Raw genomic sequence first — 13111 nt, forward strand, 5'->3', positions numbered from 1 at the left:
TAGGATGCCATCAATGGGGACAGCGTCTTTGGTACTGCTCAAAGGGTGCTGTTGGTTCTCCTGGTGCTAGGATCTCCGGTAATGAAGAAAGATGTCCCCTCCTTCCTATCAGTCCCTGTTTCTGTACATAAAAGAGTATTTCCTACAGGAACTGGCCGCTGCTATACCCCCAGGGTTTTGCCAAAGGAGCCTTCTGAAATCTGAATACACAAAAGTGCACGGACAGACATAGCTGGGAAACGAGAATCCCATCTATAAAAAAGTGCTGTAGATTTCAGCATTTAGGTTTGCTCTTAGGCCAGAACTTGGGTCTTCCGTGTCCCGATGTAATTGCATACTCTTTTGCCAAGAAAGCTTCTCAGGAAAAAACCAGAAGTTTGATTGGGACATGTTTGTTGGTGGAAACATACACGGACTAAGATAAAATACAGAGTCAAAACACTACCAACTAGTCCTGACCTTTCGTTCTACTTCAGAAATCATTCTCAAGTTCATTTTCTATAAGCATATTAAATCTACCTAATTAGATCAGGGCAGGTGATACAAAAATCCAAATGTATCCCCGTGGCAACTCTCAGTGGGAATTTCATTTTTCACTTCACTGGAAAAAAACCTGAGCCCCACAGATATGATAAAAGGTACCTAGATAGAAAGTAAAATAAGACACTTTCAATATTTCTAAGTTTGTAACATTGAAGTTGTCTAGATTTAGAGATATGGGGTTTCTATAAAGATGATAATCCATTTTTACTCTGTAAAAGTATAGTAAACCCAAAAATTCAAATATTTTATTTACTTCACCTAAAAAACAAGCAACCCATAAGTAAGATATACATAGGTTTCCCAGATTTATCCCTAATAAATTTTTTAAAGATTTATACAATTTCTACAGAAACATACAGTGTATCAAAATCTGCATAAATCAAATTTATAAAATATGTAGAAATGCATAGTGATATTATCATCAACTTACAAAGCAAGAATATGGGAATTATTTTTTTCCAAGCCTGCTATAGTAGGAAAAAGTGATTACAGCAACAGCTTCTTACGATCTCATGTTTTGTAAGGTTTCAGTCTCACATACAGATTCATATTCACATACAGCATCAGCTTTCAACGAATTGCACAAAATACCCATTTAAAATGCACACCCGCACAATTTATGTGCCACCATTCTTTCTCTTATGCATAGTCGTATGATTAAATTAATCTACCCAACACACAAAAATGGAGTCAGTTTTCATACACACAAGGAACAAGTGCCGGCACACATCCTTATTTTCCTTTTTTTTCCAGTTTCTCCCTCCTTTATTTTCTATTTTTCATAGCTCTGAAAGGATAGATGAGAAGTTTAAAGAAACTAGGAAAGATCCCAAACTAACAGATCAGTGCAGACAGCCCTATAAAGATCAAACTCTGTCACCAAATATGATACATAACCCTTGTTAACATCAATGGAAGCTGCATGCATTGCTATTCTAGATTTCAGGGAAGTATTTAATCCTATTTAATAGTGTGACGTGTTTTAGGCATAAGTCCTATGAAATCAGTACACCGATGTCAACATTTAACAGTCACAATATCTGGAATAAGGAAGTGAGGATAAATCATTTCTCCTCCACCTCTCTGTTCATTCAGAGTAAATATTTATACTCCTAGGCGAGTTCGCATAAACTCCTTTCCAGAACATTTTTAGAAACTACTTCTTCACACTCTATTCTGTACACTATAGCACCAAGTGGTTGTATTTTGTGTTCATAATCCCTCAGGAAAAGTTTCCAATGACAAAAATAAAAAGAAAATTAGTATGAATAAATGCGGTTTCAGGATTTCCATTTCTCTTTTCAAATCTGAATCTGGCATCCAAACTAGTTGACAGATGTCCTTGTAAAGAATTAGGTAGATGTGTTAAGGAGCTGGATGTTTTTTCCTAATGAAAAGTTTTAGTCCACCTCTAAGTGATTTCCATTTAAAATAACAATATAAATGAAGCATTGGATTCTTTCTAAGTTTTACATAATTGTGCAGCTTTATTTTATTTCTTTTTTATTATTATTATCTTTATGTAAGGCATGGATTAAACAAGCAAGTTAGTGCTTATAAATTCTTAACTGGAATCAGGAGGGTGCTTACTTCCATCAAAATGTACCACATTAGTGCTAAACCCAACACTAAGCTCTTCCTTGCACCGTACACAGCAAACTAGAGCAGCCAAACCGGCACTACAAATTTGTCTTCAGTAACACAGTAATTACACGGGGTGGTACACTTGGTCCCTACCCCTGGTGACAGCTCAGAAAAATCCATTGTATAATTTCCAACAAATTCTTTTCTTGTGAAAGAGAGAAATGAAAGAGGCACTAAATATGTTGAAATTCACCTTCCAAAAAAGCAGCATGACTGTGAGAGAAGGCCACCCTGGCTAATAACCTGTGGCAGTGCTTAGTAAGATGTAAAATTAAATAAAAATATACAACAGGTTGATAATCACCAAGTTCTATGAAAATCTGGTTACTCCAACCTTTTCAAGTGTGTGTAAAAAAACTGCCTTCAGACCCCTGAGTGTAATCCCAAAGAAGACGACAACGCTTTTAACTATGTTCCTATGAAACATAGCTAACAGCACATTAATTTACCAACATCTTAAAACAAAAAGATGTAAACATCTACAGAGTTTAAGGTAAAGCAGTTTTGTAAACATTAACTGCGGATGATAATGTTATTGTAATAATCACAGTTCCTCTATGTCCTTTATCCAAGCCAGGAGGCTCGCAGCTGTACAAAGTTAATAATTGCAGCAGTTTTCAGGCTATTTTCAGTCCTGTACAAATTAATGTGTCAGTAGGTAGGTTTTGTCTGTCTACACACTAAGGATGTTGTTCATTTCCCATTTTTGCGTTGCTTTGCTGGAGTCACACTCTGAAATGAAAACTTGATGGAGGACTTCGGAGCGATCCAAGCACTTCCCTGACGGAATGTGAGTAAATCTGTGCAGATTCTGGAAAACAAAATCATCAGGAACATGTGTTGTTTTTTGGTTTGGGTTTTTTTGGTTTTTTTAACATTACCTTCACAACTGTAATATAGCTATTTACAAAAGCAGGCTTCAGGGTCCCAGAACCAATCAGTTCTCTACTCATTTTACTATTTGTTAAACCTAGATTTTCACAGCCTTCGTATTATAAAGTGTTTGATAGGTGTAGGTCCACTTTAAATGGCTTGCATTTCTCTTAGGCAACAAACTGCTAAGGAAGTGAGCAAAACTGTGTCTAAAATGCTTCCAGCCTTTTCATCCATCCTGTAACCAAAACAAAAGATTAACTCTCGAGGACAGCTAACTCACTGGGCAGATCCTCCTTTGGTTAGCCCTCGCATAAAGCAACTGCCCAACACCAACGTTAGCAACACCGGCCAAAAAAAAGCAGTAACTTTGCTCCCTGTTTGACTGGTAGAAGGAAGAGAAGAGGGTGCGAGAGCACGTCTGGCCTCCGGAGCAAGAGGAGGCTGCCTAAGTAACTGCAGACCTATTGTGCCTAGCACATTCAGGCCGAGACTCGCACGTTTGGCTCCTTCCCAGCTCCCTGTGCTGCCATGCCCGAATCTCACGCATTCGCAAAGCGGCCTGTGGCTTCTCTCCCACGCGCCAACCCCGCGCGCCAGATGTAGCCCTGACTCGCTGACCAGTTGCATCTGGTGTGGAGAGCAATGGAGCAGAAGCAAACCCGCGGCACTGCGGCCGGGCTGGGGCTCCGCAGCCCTGCCCCGTGGGCCCAGCGCCCACGGGAAGACATGCTCCCCCTGGCATGGGGACCCTCTCCATCACCCCGCCACTCCCACATGCATGTGCACGTCCAAATGTTGGTTCAGCTTGATGCCTGCTCCTGCCGTGTGGCCAGACATGGGGGTCCTCTACTTAGAGAGGTAAACAGGTACCTGAACAAAAGCAATCAGCAGACCACCGCCAGCCTTGTTCTGGACGTTTGCTTATTGGCACCGAAGCCCTGCTACTGCTCAAGTAGCACAGATGTTACACTCACCAAACTGGCACACAAACATTCACTTCAGAAACAACCAACCGACCAACCAGATAAAATCTCCTGGCAGCTTTCGTTTACACGAGGCCACAACATTTTTCAGCAGCTCACAAGCATTTCATTCCTTACACCCTCATCATTAGAAGAAATGGTCATACCCTCCGTACTGCCCAGCAGAGTATGCCAAATTTCTAGTATCTGCTCGGTTACACACCCTTGGTTGTCCTTTCGCTCTCACCCCCCTTTTTTTTTTACCTTCTGGAAGCCAGTCAATTTTTGTTCTACAGCCCAGACCATGCCTACTGGGCTTCCTTATAACTTGCCATAATAAGCAAACAATTGCACAACTTGGTACCACTGTGGAGGAAATGGATCTTCGTACATAAAAGAAATGCTTAGAGAAGAGCCAAGTAACATGCTGGGACACACTAGAATGGCGAGAGTTAACAAGCGCTCTGTAGTATTCCAATATTAAAGCAGAAGTTGGCAGGCACTGGAACACTGCTTATTATTTTTAAATTTCAGGTTTAAAGAATTTTGTCTTGTCTATATGGCACAAGAAAGCTGGGTGGAAATGGCATTATGGTGCTTGATATTTCCAAGCTCTATGCAAGTCTCAGAAAAAGTGGGGTGGCTTAAAGGGTAACGAACAGATTTTGCTGCACTCAACAGTGCTTACATCTTTCAGACAAACACAATCCAGATAACCAGCTAATGAACTAATAAATAAGGAATACACTAGATAGACCGTAGAAAAATTGACACAGAAGAGTTTCTTAGACACAGAAAGAGGTTTTCTATGGTTATATCCAAGGATAACGTCACCCTTAGACTACTCAGTCTCATTTTTTAAGAGACAAACAGAAATATAACCTTAGACACTTCTTAAAATAACACTTTCAAAACTCGAATTAATAGAGGACTTACAGATGTAGTGACTGAATACACTGTAGCAGCCCTCGCATGTATATCAGCCAACATTCCAAGTCTTTATCAAAAACTCACAGATTTTGCAACAGAATTATAATGGCGCCACACCCAGAATTCACAACAGAGCATGTTATTAGAGAACAGCTAATGAACAGGAAAAAGAAATACTGAAGAAGGTAAAGACAACACAAAAAGGCAAAGAGCAATGCTGTGTTTACCTATTCCTATGTAGGCTTAAGAAGATCTTCTGTCTTTAAACAGAGCGACACTTCAATTCAGACCTCCCGAAATTAGATCTAATATTGACCCTAGCTGCTAAATGCACCTCAGCGTTTAAGTAATCTTCTCACAGCATCCATTAGATAAGGAAACTTTCTTGATAGAAAGCATACAAACAGAGAGGGTGATGGCACAAAAAGCTTTTAGAAACTCTGTCACTGGGTAGCAGACATCCTCTTTGCTTCCTCCGAGACGAGGGCCAACTCCTAACACACCTGTGGCAGCACATGTAGCCTCATGAGATTTTCCTTAAAGTTTTTGCTACAGAAGACAGCAACTAGAACCACTAGCGAAAGCATCTCGCCCTAGCGGAAGTTTTCCTGGCAAGCATGGATTTCCAAGAATGTGCAATTAACAATTTACTCTACTTAGGTCAGTTAACCTTGTCGTAGAACTTTATTTTCAGATATACGTAAAATAATAAAAAAAAGTGCAGAAAACCAGGATGCAAATTATAATTTCTTTTCTGCTATGTATCTGTTGCATACCTTGAAGTATTGCCAATCCTTGTATTCATTCTGATTACAGTGTGTAATCATAATTTTGGATCCATCCGGTCCTTTAGTTAAGCACTGATCATACTGCATCAGTTGATTAGCTTCATTGATTCGGAAAAGCTAACAGAAAAAAAAAGGCACCTTTTTAACATTTGACTCAAAATAACAAGTATTTTAGAAACACTGAAAATACCAACAAAATCACATCATTCAAAATATTCTCTGGTGTTATTACACCTATCTTTCAGGAGGGCTCTTTATTTTACATGATGTAACGCACTTCTACTATGACGACACTCAATTTCATGGATAACTTTCCTGTAGGATTCAGAAGGCTAAGAAACTTACCTAGCAAGACAAAAATGATAAAAATAAAGGGATCCCTACTTGGAGACTTCTGAAGGTGTTTGATTAAAAGCCTTTGCATGATTTGATGGCCAAACAATCCACTATCTTTCTAAAGGTCTGGTAGCAAGTCCTTGGTCTCGGACAGTAATTTCATGTGAAGACAGTAAAACTTCGGCATTTTACCCATGGAGGAAATCAAACTAATGCATCCAGATACAGAAAGATTATCCTAGCTATTTCTTATGAAATAATTGTTACAGGGTTTTTGGGGGTAACATGGACAGAAAAAGTAGTTTAGGGAACTTTTTCATTAAATATCAAAATAAAAGAGACATTTCTGTGGGCTACTAAAGAGCTAACCCAAATACGATTTTTAAAAGCATCATCCTGCACGTGATTTCAGGACAGCTATGAGAAAACTTGCCTGGTTCAAGTCTACATCAGCATAAATAAAGACTTGAAATGCTGCAAGGTTTTCCAACCAAAAAAGGAGATGTAAATACAGAACAGCATGTTTGTGTGGTAGTGTGGGTAGGTTTGTGAAGATACAGGTCAAACACGATAGCAGCTTGGATTGCAACCATCTATTAGTAATTATGATCTGCCAATTAATTTGTAAATGAAGCAGAGACAAATTTGTGTTTAATTTTTTGACTCCTGTGGTGGAAGATGAGTTACTGCACAAAAGTGTTTTATACTTCCACTAGAGCAAAACAACTTTGTGAAATAATTGATTGAGGGGGTTGTTTCCTGAAGAATTAATTATTAAGTAAAGATAAATGATGAATCAGCAGCAATGCTAAGAGCCGCAGTTGTTCTAATGCAGTGGTATGGTTGCTTTAAAACACAGTTCTTGCTTCCTCAAGTACCTGCTTCACTGAAGAAGAGATTACGAATTTGCCTTCAATTTTGTATCATTTGTGTTTGAAATGACATTTTCAGATTCCCATATTTTAGCAATATCAGTGTGCTTATGGAAAATGCCTAAGTCCCATTTCTGTAGCTGGCACCTAAGTGACTTTATGTACAGGCTTTATAGAAAACTGGCCTGTTCTCATCCACTGCAAGCAATTCTCCTTCAGACTTGCCTCCAAGCTCCTTACCTGATTTCCCCCCATTCTGTGGCACGGCCCAAGCTCAACGAAGCCACCGTTGGTGTGCCCCATGCTATCGATGCAGTAAGCAGTTTCAAAGCCTCTAATCTGGAAAAGAGGTTTTGCACTCTAAGTTAGTCTCAAGGCAAAAATAAGCATGAAGGAGTTCAGAAAATTACCACTTATCTTTCAAACCAGAAACAGGTATCTGCCAGAGACATATGAGACAAACCTGCGTATGAAATTTAAATACTGATTTTAACCATTCTGGGAGATGGAGCTTCAAGCTGCCCATGCTAATTTGTGTGCTCTTATGTGAGTTAGAGTACACTGATAAAACGAGAGTTGCAAAGCTCAGTTCCAAATTAATGACACCGAAATGTAGGACTTTCAAGTATTTTAATTTATTCAATCTCCTACCAAAGCATGTTCAGTCTCCCAAGTCTTCGTAAATAAAGCAGGAGCTCAGCTAAGTTGCTCTCATCTTGTGGATGAGAAACGTGATGCAGAGAAGTTACGCACAGCCATTATTAAATGCAGCCAGGCACAGCCCACTGACCCGGCTGCTCCGAAGTACCTTCTGCAGCAGCAATTACACGGAAAAAAAGAGATAAAATTGATGAGGGGCAGGCACAGGCAGAGGAATAAAGAACAAAAGTCCTGTCAGAAAGCATGCCTGAACTGCTGATTATCTCATTCCCTTCTCAGAAGGGCCAGCAAACAGCTTTACAAAGACTTTATGACACAAATAACATTCTTTCCAGACTTATTTTCTTTGCCAGAGCCTCTTTCTTCTTTGTGACGGTAGAAGAAAGTCTGGAGGACTAAGCTTAGACCTGACTTCCAGAGAGCGTTAGGGAAGATGAACCCCACACTTTCATTCCTGACAGTCTGGAAATGCAATTAGTGCGGTGTTACAAATAGGTGGGAAAAAAGATTTCTCAGATGTAGGATAACTGGCAGCCAGTGAAGAGGAGTTGAAGGAAACTTCAGAGAAGTCTCTGAACTTCCGACTTTCCTGTTACTTCACCAGAACCGTTTGCTTTTATCAGGGATGATTTCCCGCAAGGTGGCCATTATTATTTTATTCTCTTCAGATACTTTCACCTTTATGTGGATTCAAAAGGACGTCTAAGGCCAATGTAGTAACGAACGCTTTGTGCTAGCTTTTAGGTAAGATATAAAGGTGGCATCGTTCACCTGGTCCCTCAAATACAAGACTATTTTGTATCCCCTTTCGCCATGCACATGTTCTGTATCACTAATTCCTCACAGAAGTTAGAGTGTCACACCCTTGGCCATAGGAAACAGCATAGATCTGTACTTTCTAATGCTCGTTTGAACTTACAGAAACAGGTCCATCATGTCTTAGGAAAGAAGTTTGTTAAATTTGGTGGGACACTCCTCCCCTACTAGCGAGACAATTTTCTGGTTTTGCCTCCATGATCTACAAAAGTAAAACTGATAGGAGAGACAAGGCGAGGCTGGAACCTGCCGAAAAAGGAAAAAAAACCCAAACAAACAAAAAAAATCCCAACTCATTTGAAAGCAGGCAGGGGACCTGCAGTAAGAGCTCCTTAAGGTGTGGGCTAAAAGCCAGAATGAAACAGGCAGGGTTCAGCGAAGCGTCCTCCACCTGGCCGGCGACATGCTGTGTCAACCACAGGAAAATGCCGAATTTGTAACCACATCCTTAATTTAGCACAATCTTACTCTTATATATTAATGCTGGAGATGACTGTTACAGAATCACATCAAATTATTACAGGCAGATAAGGAATTTACTGAGGCTGTAACTGTATGAGTACATCACAGGCTAGCAAACCTAGGCAGAATGTACTCCACCTGGATTTCACGATCTATTCTCTAGGCCTTCGCAGACGATTTTCACCTATTAATCTTTGCCAATACTCCTATGCACACAGGATTCGCATTTTTTTCTTTTAAAGAAAAACTAAATTCCAATTACGGAAAAAAGAGCTCTAGACATAACTGAAGACAGGGCTAGAGATAAAATAATCCTTCAAGGAACTATGCAGATAATTTAAAAAAATCGCACCTCTTAAAGTATATGTAATTTTTTCCTAGGGTTATATCTCTATAGCTCTCTGGCTAGTATCATATACCTTAGTATAGCAGTAATCAAAAAGCCTGTTCTCAGATCAATGTCAAGTACCAATCGCTTCCTTTTGAATTCCCAATTTAAAAAAAAAAAGCTCCTAAAATAAATACAGGTTATGTGCTGTACTTACCTCTCCCCAGTCCACGTTTTTAGGTGGTAGTGGATAATATGAAGTTATATCATATGCTATTTCTTCCATAAACCACTTAAAACTTTTGCAGTTGTGATCTTCACGGAATTTTTTCAGCTCAGATATATCTCCGTAGGGTAGAGCTTTTGTCTCTGGCCGACTGGCATAAAAATAATCTTTGTATTCGTCCCACCACACTTCTACAACTCTGACGTAGTTCTGTGAAGAACAAGGGCATTGCTGCTACCTCAAAGCACACACAACAGGTCAGACGTAACTGCATGTTAATTCCTGAAATTTAGGGATTTCTCGTCTTATAAAGTGACAGCATGAAATTATTATACAGAACTAGCAATTTGTCACCTTCAGCAGATTATACAAGACACATGCATATTATTTTCAAATGACAGTTTAGGACTGAAGCCAGCAAAATAAACTGGCCTGCTTAATGAGAGTAAGAAGTCTTTTTCTAAATTTCGAGAAAGTTTATTTGAAAATAAAGACTGTTCAGTTATGAGTGCAATAAAGTGTTGCAATCATTTGCTGTGTACCAGAACTGTACTTCAAAGTTTGTATTCACTTTCTACAGTTTTAATACAGAGAATGATATGCATTAGTCCACTAAGGGTGAAAAAATTAAGTCTTAAACGGGTCAGCTATGACATACCAAGGAGATTTTACCTTCTTAAGTAAAGTAGACTGCTGCTTGGAGAAGGGGAAAAAAATAGATAGCTCGCCTGGTGAACAAGCCTCTCCCTCACATCTTTCTTCTCAGTCTTTTTGATGGCTCTTATCGCTGTATTAACTGTACATGTTCTAGATGCACACTTCACTTTGTACAATTCTTCTAGCATTAACGACCTGGTGTTAAACCAATCTTAATAGATCTGACTAAAGGCACAAATTATTGTGAGTTTTACTTCAATCAACATCCAGCACAAATTGAACAAAGCTATAAAAAAAGCACATTTACTATGGGGATAGGAGGGTGCTGGGAGAAAGCTATTCCTGCATCCTGCCTTGTAGAGAGAAGCAACTTAATATTTAAGAACACTCAGCAGTGTTGTGTTCTATTCAGTAAGCAGATGAGCAGACTCATGTAAGGCGTTTAGATATGCAGTAAATATTTTTGATCAGCTTTTCAGAAGAGTGAAATGGTTTTTATGATTTCACACGAGGCAAACAAACATCTTGCCTGCACTGAGCAAGGGAGCTGTCATTTGCTATCCTGTCTCCCATTGCTCTGTCTCTACTTCCAGCTATGCCCATTTCCCCCTACCCTACCCTGTACCGGTTCTAGTGCTTGTTTGATCCAAATGTTAATCAATTCACATTGTAACACAGGACTTTTTTTTTTTTGGGGGGTGCCAGGTTAGTTTTCTACCATTCAGCGAGGCTGGGACATTCCCTTTTCAACAGAACCAACTGCTAGCTTGACTCAAGGCATACTCTGTAACCCCACCAGTAGTCATCATCACAGGTAACGTCTAGGAAGATGGCTCTGGGATTGGAATTTACAAAGAACTAGGTCTTTGGGAACGGGATTTACCAATGCCAAAACACTGCACAAGAGGAAGCTTAAAGCAGGCAATAGGAAACCTTAACAGGAGGGTTGTCTCTCTTCCTGCTGCTAGGTGGAAACTTATATGAAACAGTTTTTCTTGATTCAAGTTCTCTCTTCAGATACAGACAGCTGGCTCACTCTTTTCTTGAGGTTATGTCTACTTTTAATATCATGGCTTGAGCAACACTTCTGAACCTGCAAGGTGCCTGAGGAGTTACCAACCTTTACGACGAAGTGCAGAGCACACCATTTTCCCAGGTGTCATTCACTGCTTCTTAATTAACAAATGCAGCCACATTCACTGCTTCTTAATTAACAAATGCAGCCACAAAGCTCTGAGAGATGCTAGATTACAGCATTTGCTAACTCAGCCTAGGATCACACCCTATCGAGCCAAAGGGCGATTTCAAAGCCATGATCATCATCTCTAGGAGCGTGCTGTAGTTACTGGAGTTGTTTGTTGGGCAAAACAACAGTTGTGCAGTTGGGCACAGCACAGCAAAGGCAGGAGGTGCTGACAGTAAGTAATAGGAAATGTGATTTGTACCTCAAAGATGGGGAGGGGTGGAGCAAGAAGATGGGTTCCAGGAATCTCTACTCTTAATAACAGTGGGATTGGCACAAAGATTTCCCTCCTGTGGGGATGACCATCTTAGCTTTAGACACTAAATAGCTTTGGATGAAGTGCTCTCTACATTGCTGCTGATAATTTAAATAGATTTATCTAAAACTGTTGTTATCTAAAATCAAAAACCACCTTCAAGGTTGCAGCAAAACAGTACCTTTAATGTAGGAGAAGACCCAACGTACACAGGGGGTGGATTTCCTTGCCAACCCTGGAGACGATAGATGTGTCCAACACGAGAACAGGGAACAAACAACAGTTTTCCCCCACACTGCCAGATCTACAAGTTGAAGCAAAGGTGGAGATATTAATATATATGCACAGGAATTTAACACAGACAAATAGGTAATAAATTATGGAAGAAATGTCAACTACTGTTCCTACTATACCAACTGTATGATATATTTAAATATTTTCGCTTCAGATTTAAGCATAAACATCATAGATCTCTGAAATGAAAGGCTGTATTGAGTACATCTTCAACTCAGCCATGAAATTACTCAACTAAAATACTTTTTAAAAAAGCTTTTGAAAAAGTTTGCCATCTCATTCCATTGCTATTTTAAACCAACAGTACTGAATGAGTGCACAAAATCTGGAACTGGGTAATTTTTATTATGACATAATTAATAATATTTTATTAAAGAATTCACACACCATCACTAGGATGGGTTTTGGTTAGATGCCCATCACATTTAAGTTTTTCTTAATAAAGGCTAGTAGGAGATAAGGATGTCTTTGGTAACCCATTGTTCCAAGTACAAATAGATTTTTCTTTAACTGTAGTGGCTGAAAAAAAAGAATGGGTAAAACATATTACCATTCTGAAATTCCCTCCCTCCCAAACGCCCTTGGATAATCCATTTATGGGGAAAAGAATACATACCTAAATCTGAATTTAGTTGCTCATATTTTGACAAGTTTGAAATGTAGCATCAAATCCAAATTCAAGCTAACTTTGGGGATGTTCCAAATTAGTCTGAATTCCAGATTAAAAATATGACTTAACAGTATTAGGAAAGATGGGCAGAATAGTTGACTTCCTTCATTGCACCATCATATTAATTTTCTTAAGTTTCATCAAAAAAACCGCTCAGATACGCAAGACCATTATATTTGCTATCTAAAAGTCAGCATGCAAGGCTGATAAATGTTACTTAGTTCTTCTGAAGATTGGTTGTGATCTACATGAAACCAATTTGGAGGTCTCTACATAATCAGCACTTCAATTACAGAACTACTGTATGTAATTTCAATCATGATTTAGCTCTAAGCAAGATGGAGAATTAGAAGGATAAAGACTCTGTATGTGTAACACCTCAATAACTACCTTTTGCATATGGATTTACAGCTGAGCAAGTGCACTCAGAGCTTTCCTGAAAATCACGAACAGCAAGAGTAGCTAGGGGAGCTCTGAATGTACTTTTAGTAAAATTCAGCTACGATTTCACAGATCGCTGCTGAGGATATTAGATGTCTCCACTTTTG

General features: G+C 39.3%; 1 protein-coding gene across 1 annotated transcript in view; it reads right to left on the reverse strand.

Annotated features, from left to right (window-relative positions):
• Positions 1–761: 761 nt before the first annotated feature.
• GALNT7 (polypeptide N-acetylgalactosaminyltransferase 7) overlaps positions 762–13111 on the reverse strand; it is a 43329-nt gene continuing 30979 nt past the window's right edge. Inside the window, exons 8-12 of the mRNA XM_009330733.1 lie at positions 11781–11903; positions 9435–9653; positions 7192–7290; positions 5732–5860; positions 762–2998 (exon numbers count right to left, since the gene is read on the reverse strand). Coding sequence (XP_009329008.1) covers positions 2861–2998; positions 5732–5860; positions 7192–7290; positions 9435–9653; positions 11781–11903 — 708 coding nt within the window. The 3' untranslated portion in view covers positions 762–2860. The remainder of the gene's footprint in view (positions 2999–5731; positions 5861–7191; positions 7291–9434; positions 9654–11780; positions 11904–13111) is intronic.

The sequence above is a fragment of the Pygoscelis adeliae genome, unplaced genomic scaffold, assembly GCF_000699105.1.
Source record: "Pygoscelis adeliae isolate BGI_AS28 unplaced genomic scaffold, ASM69910v1 Scaffold167, whole genome shotgun sequence".
NCBI classification, from domain to species: domain Eukaryota; kingdom Metazoa; phylum Chordata; class Aves; order Sphenisciformes; family Spheniscidae; genus Pygoscelis; species Pygoscelis adeliae.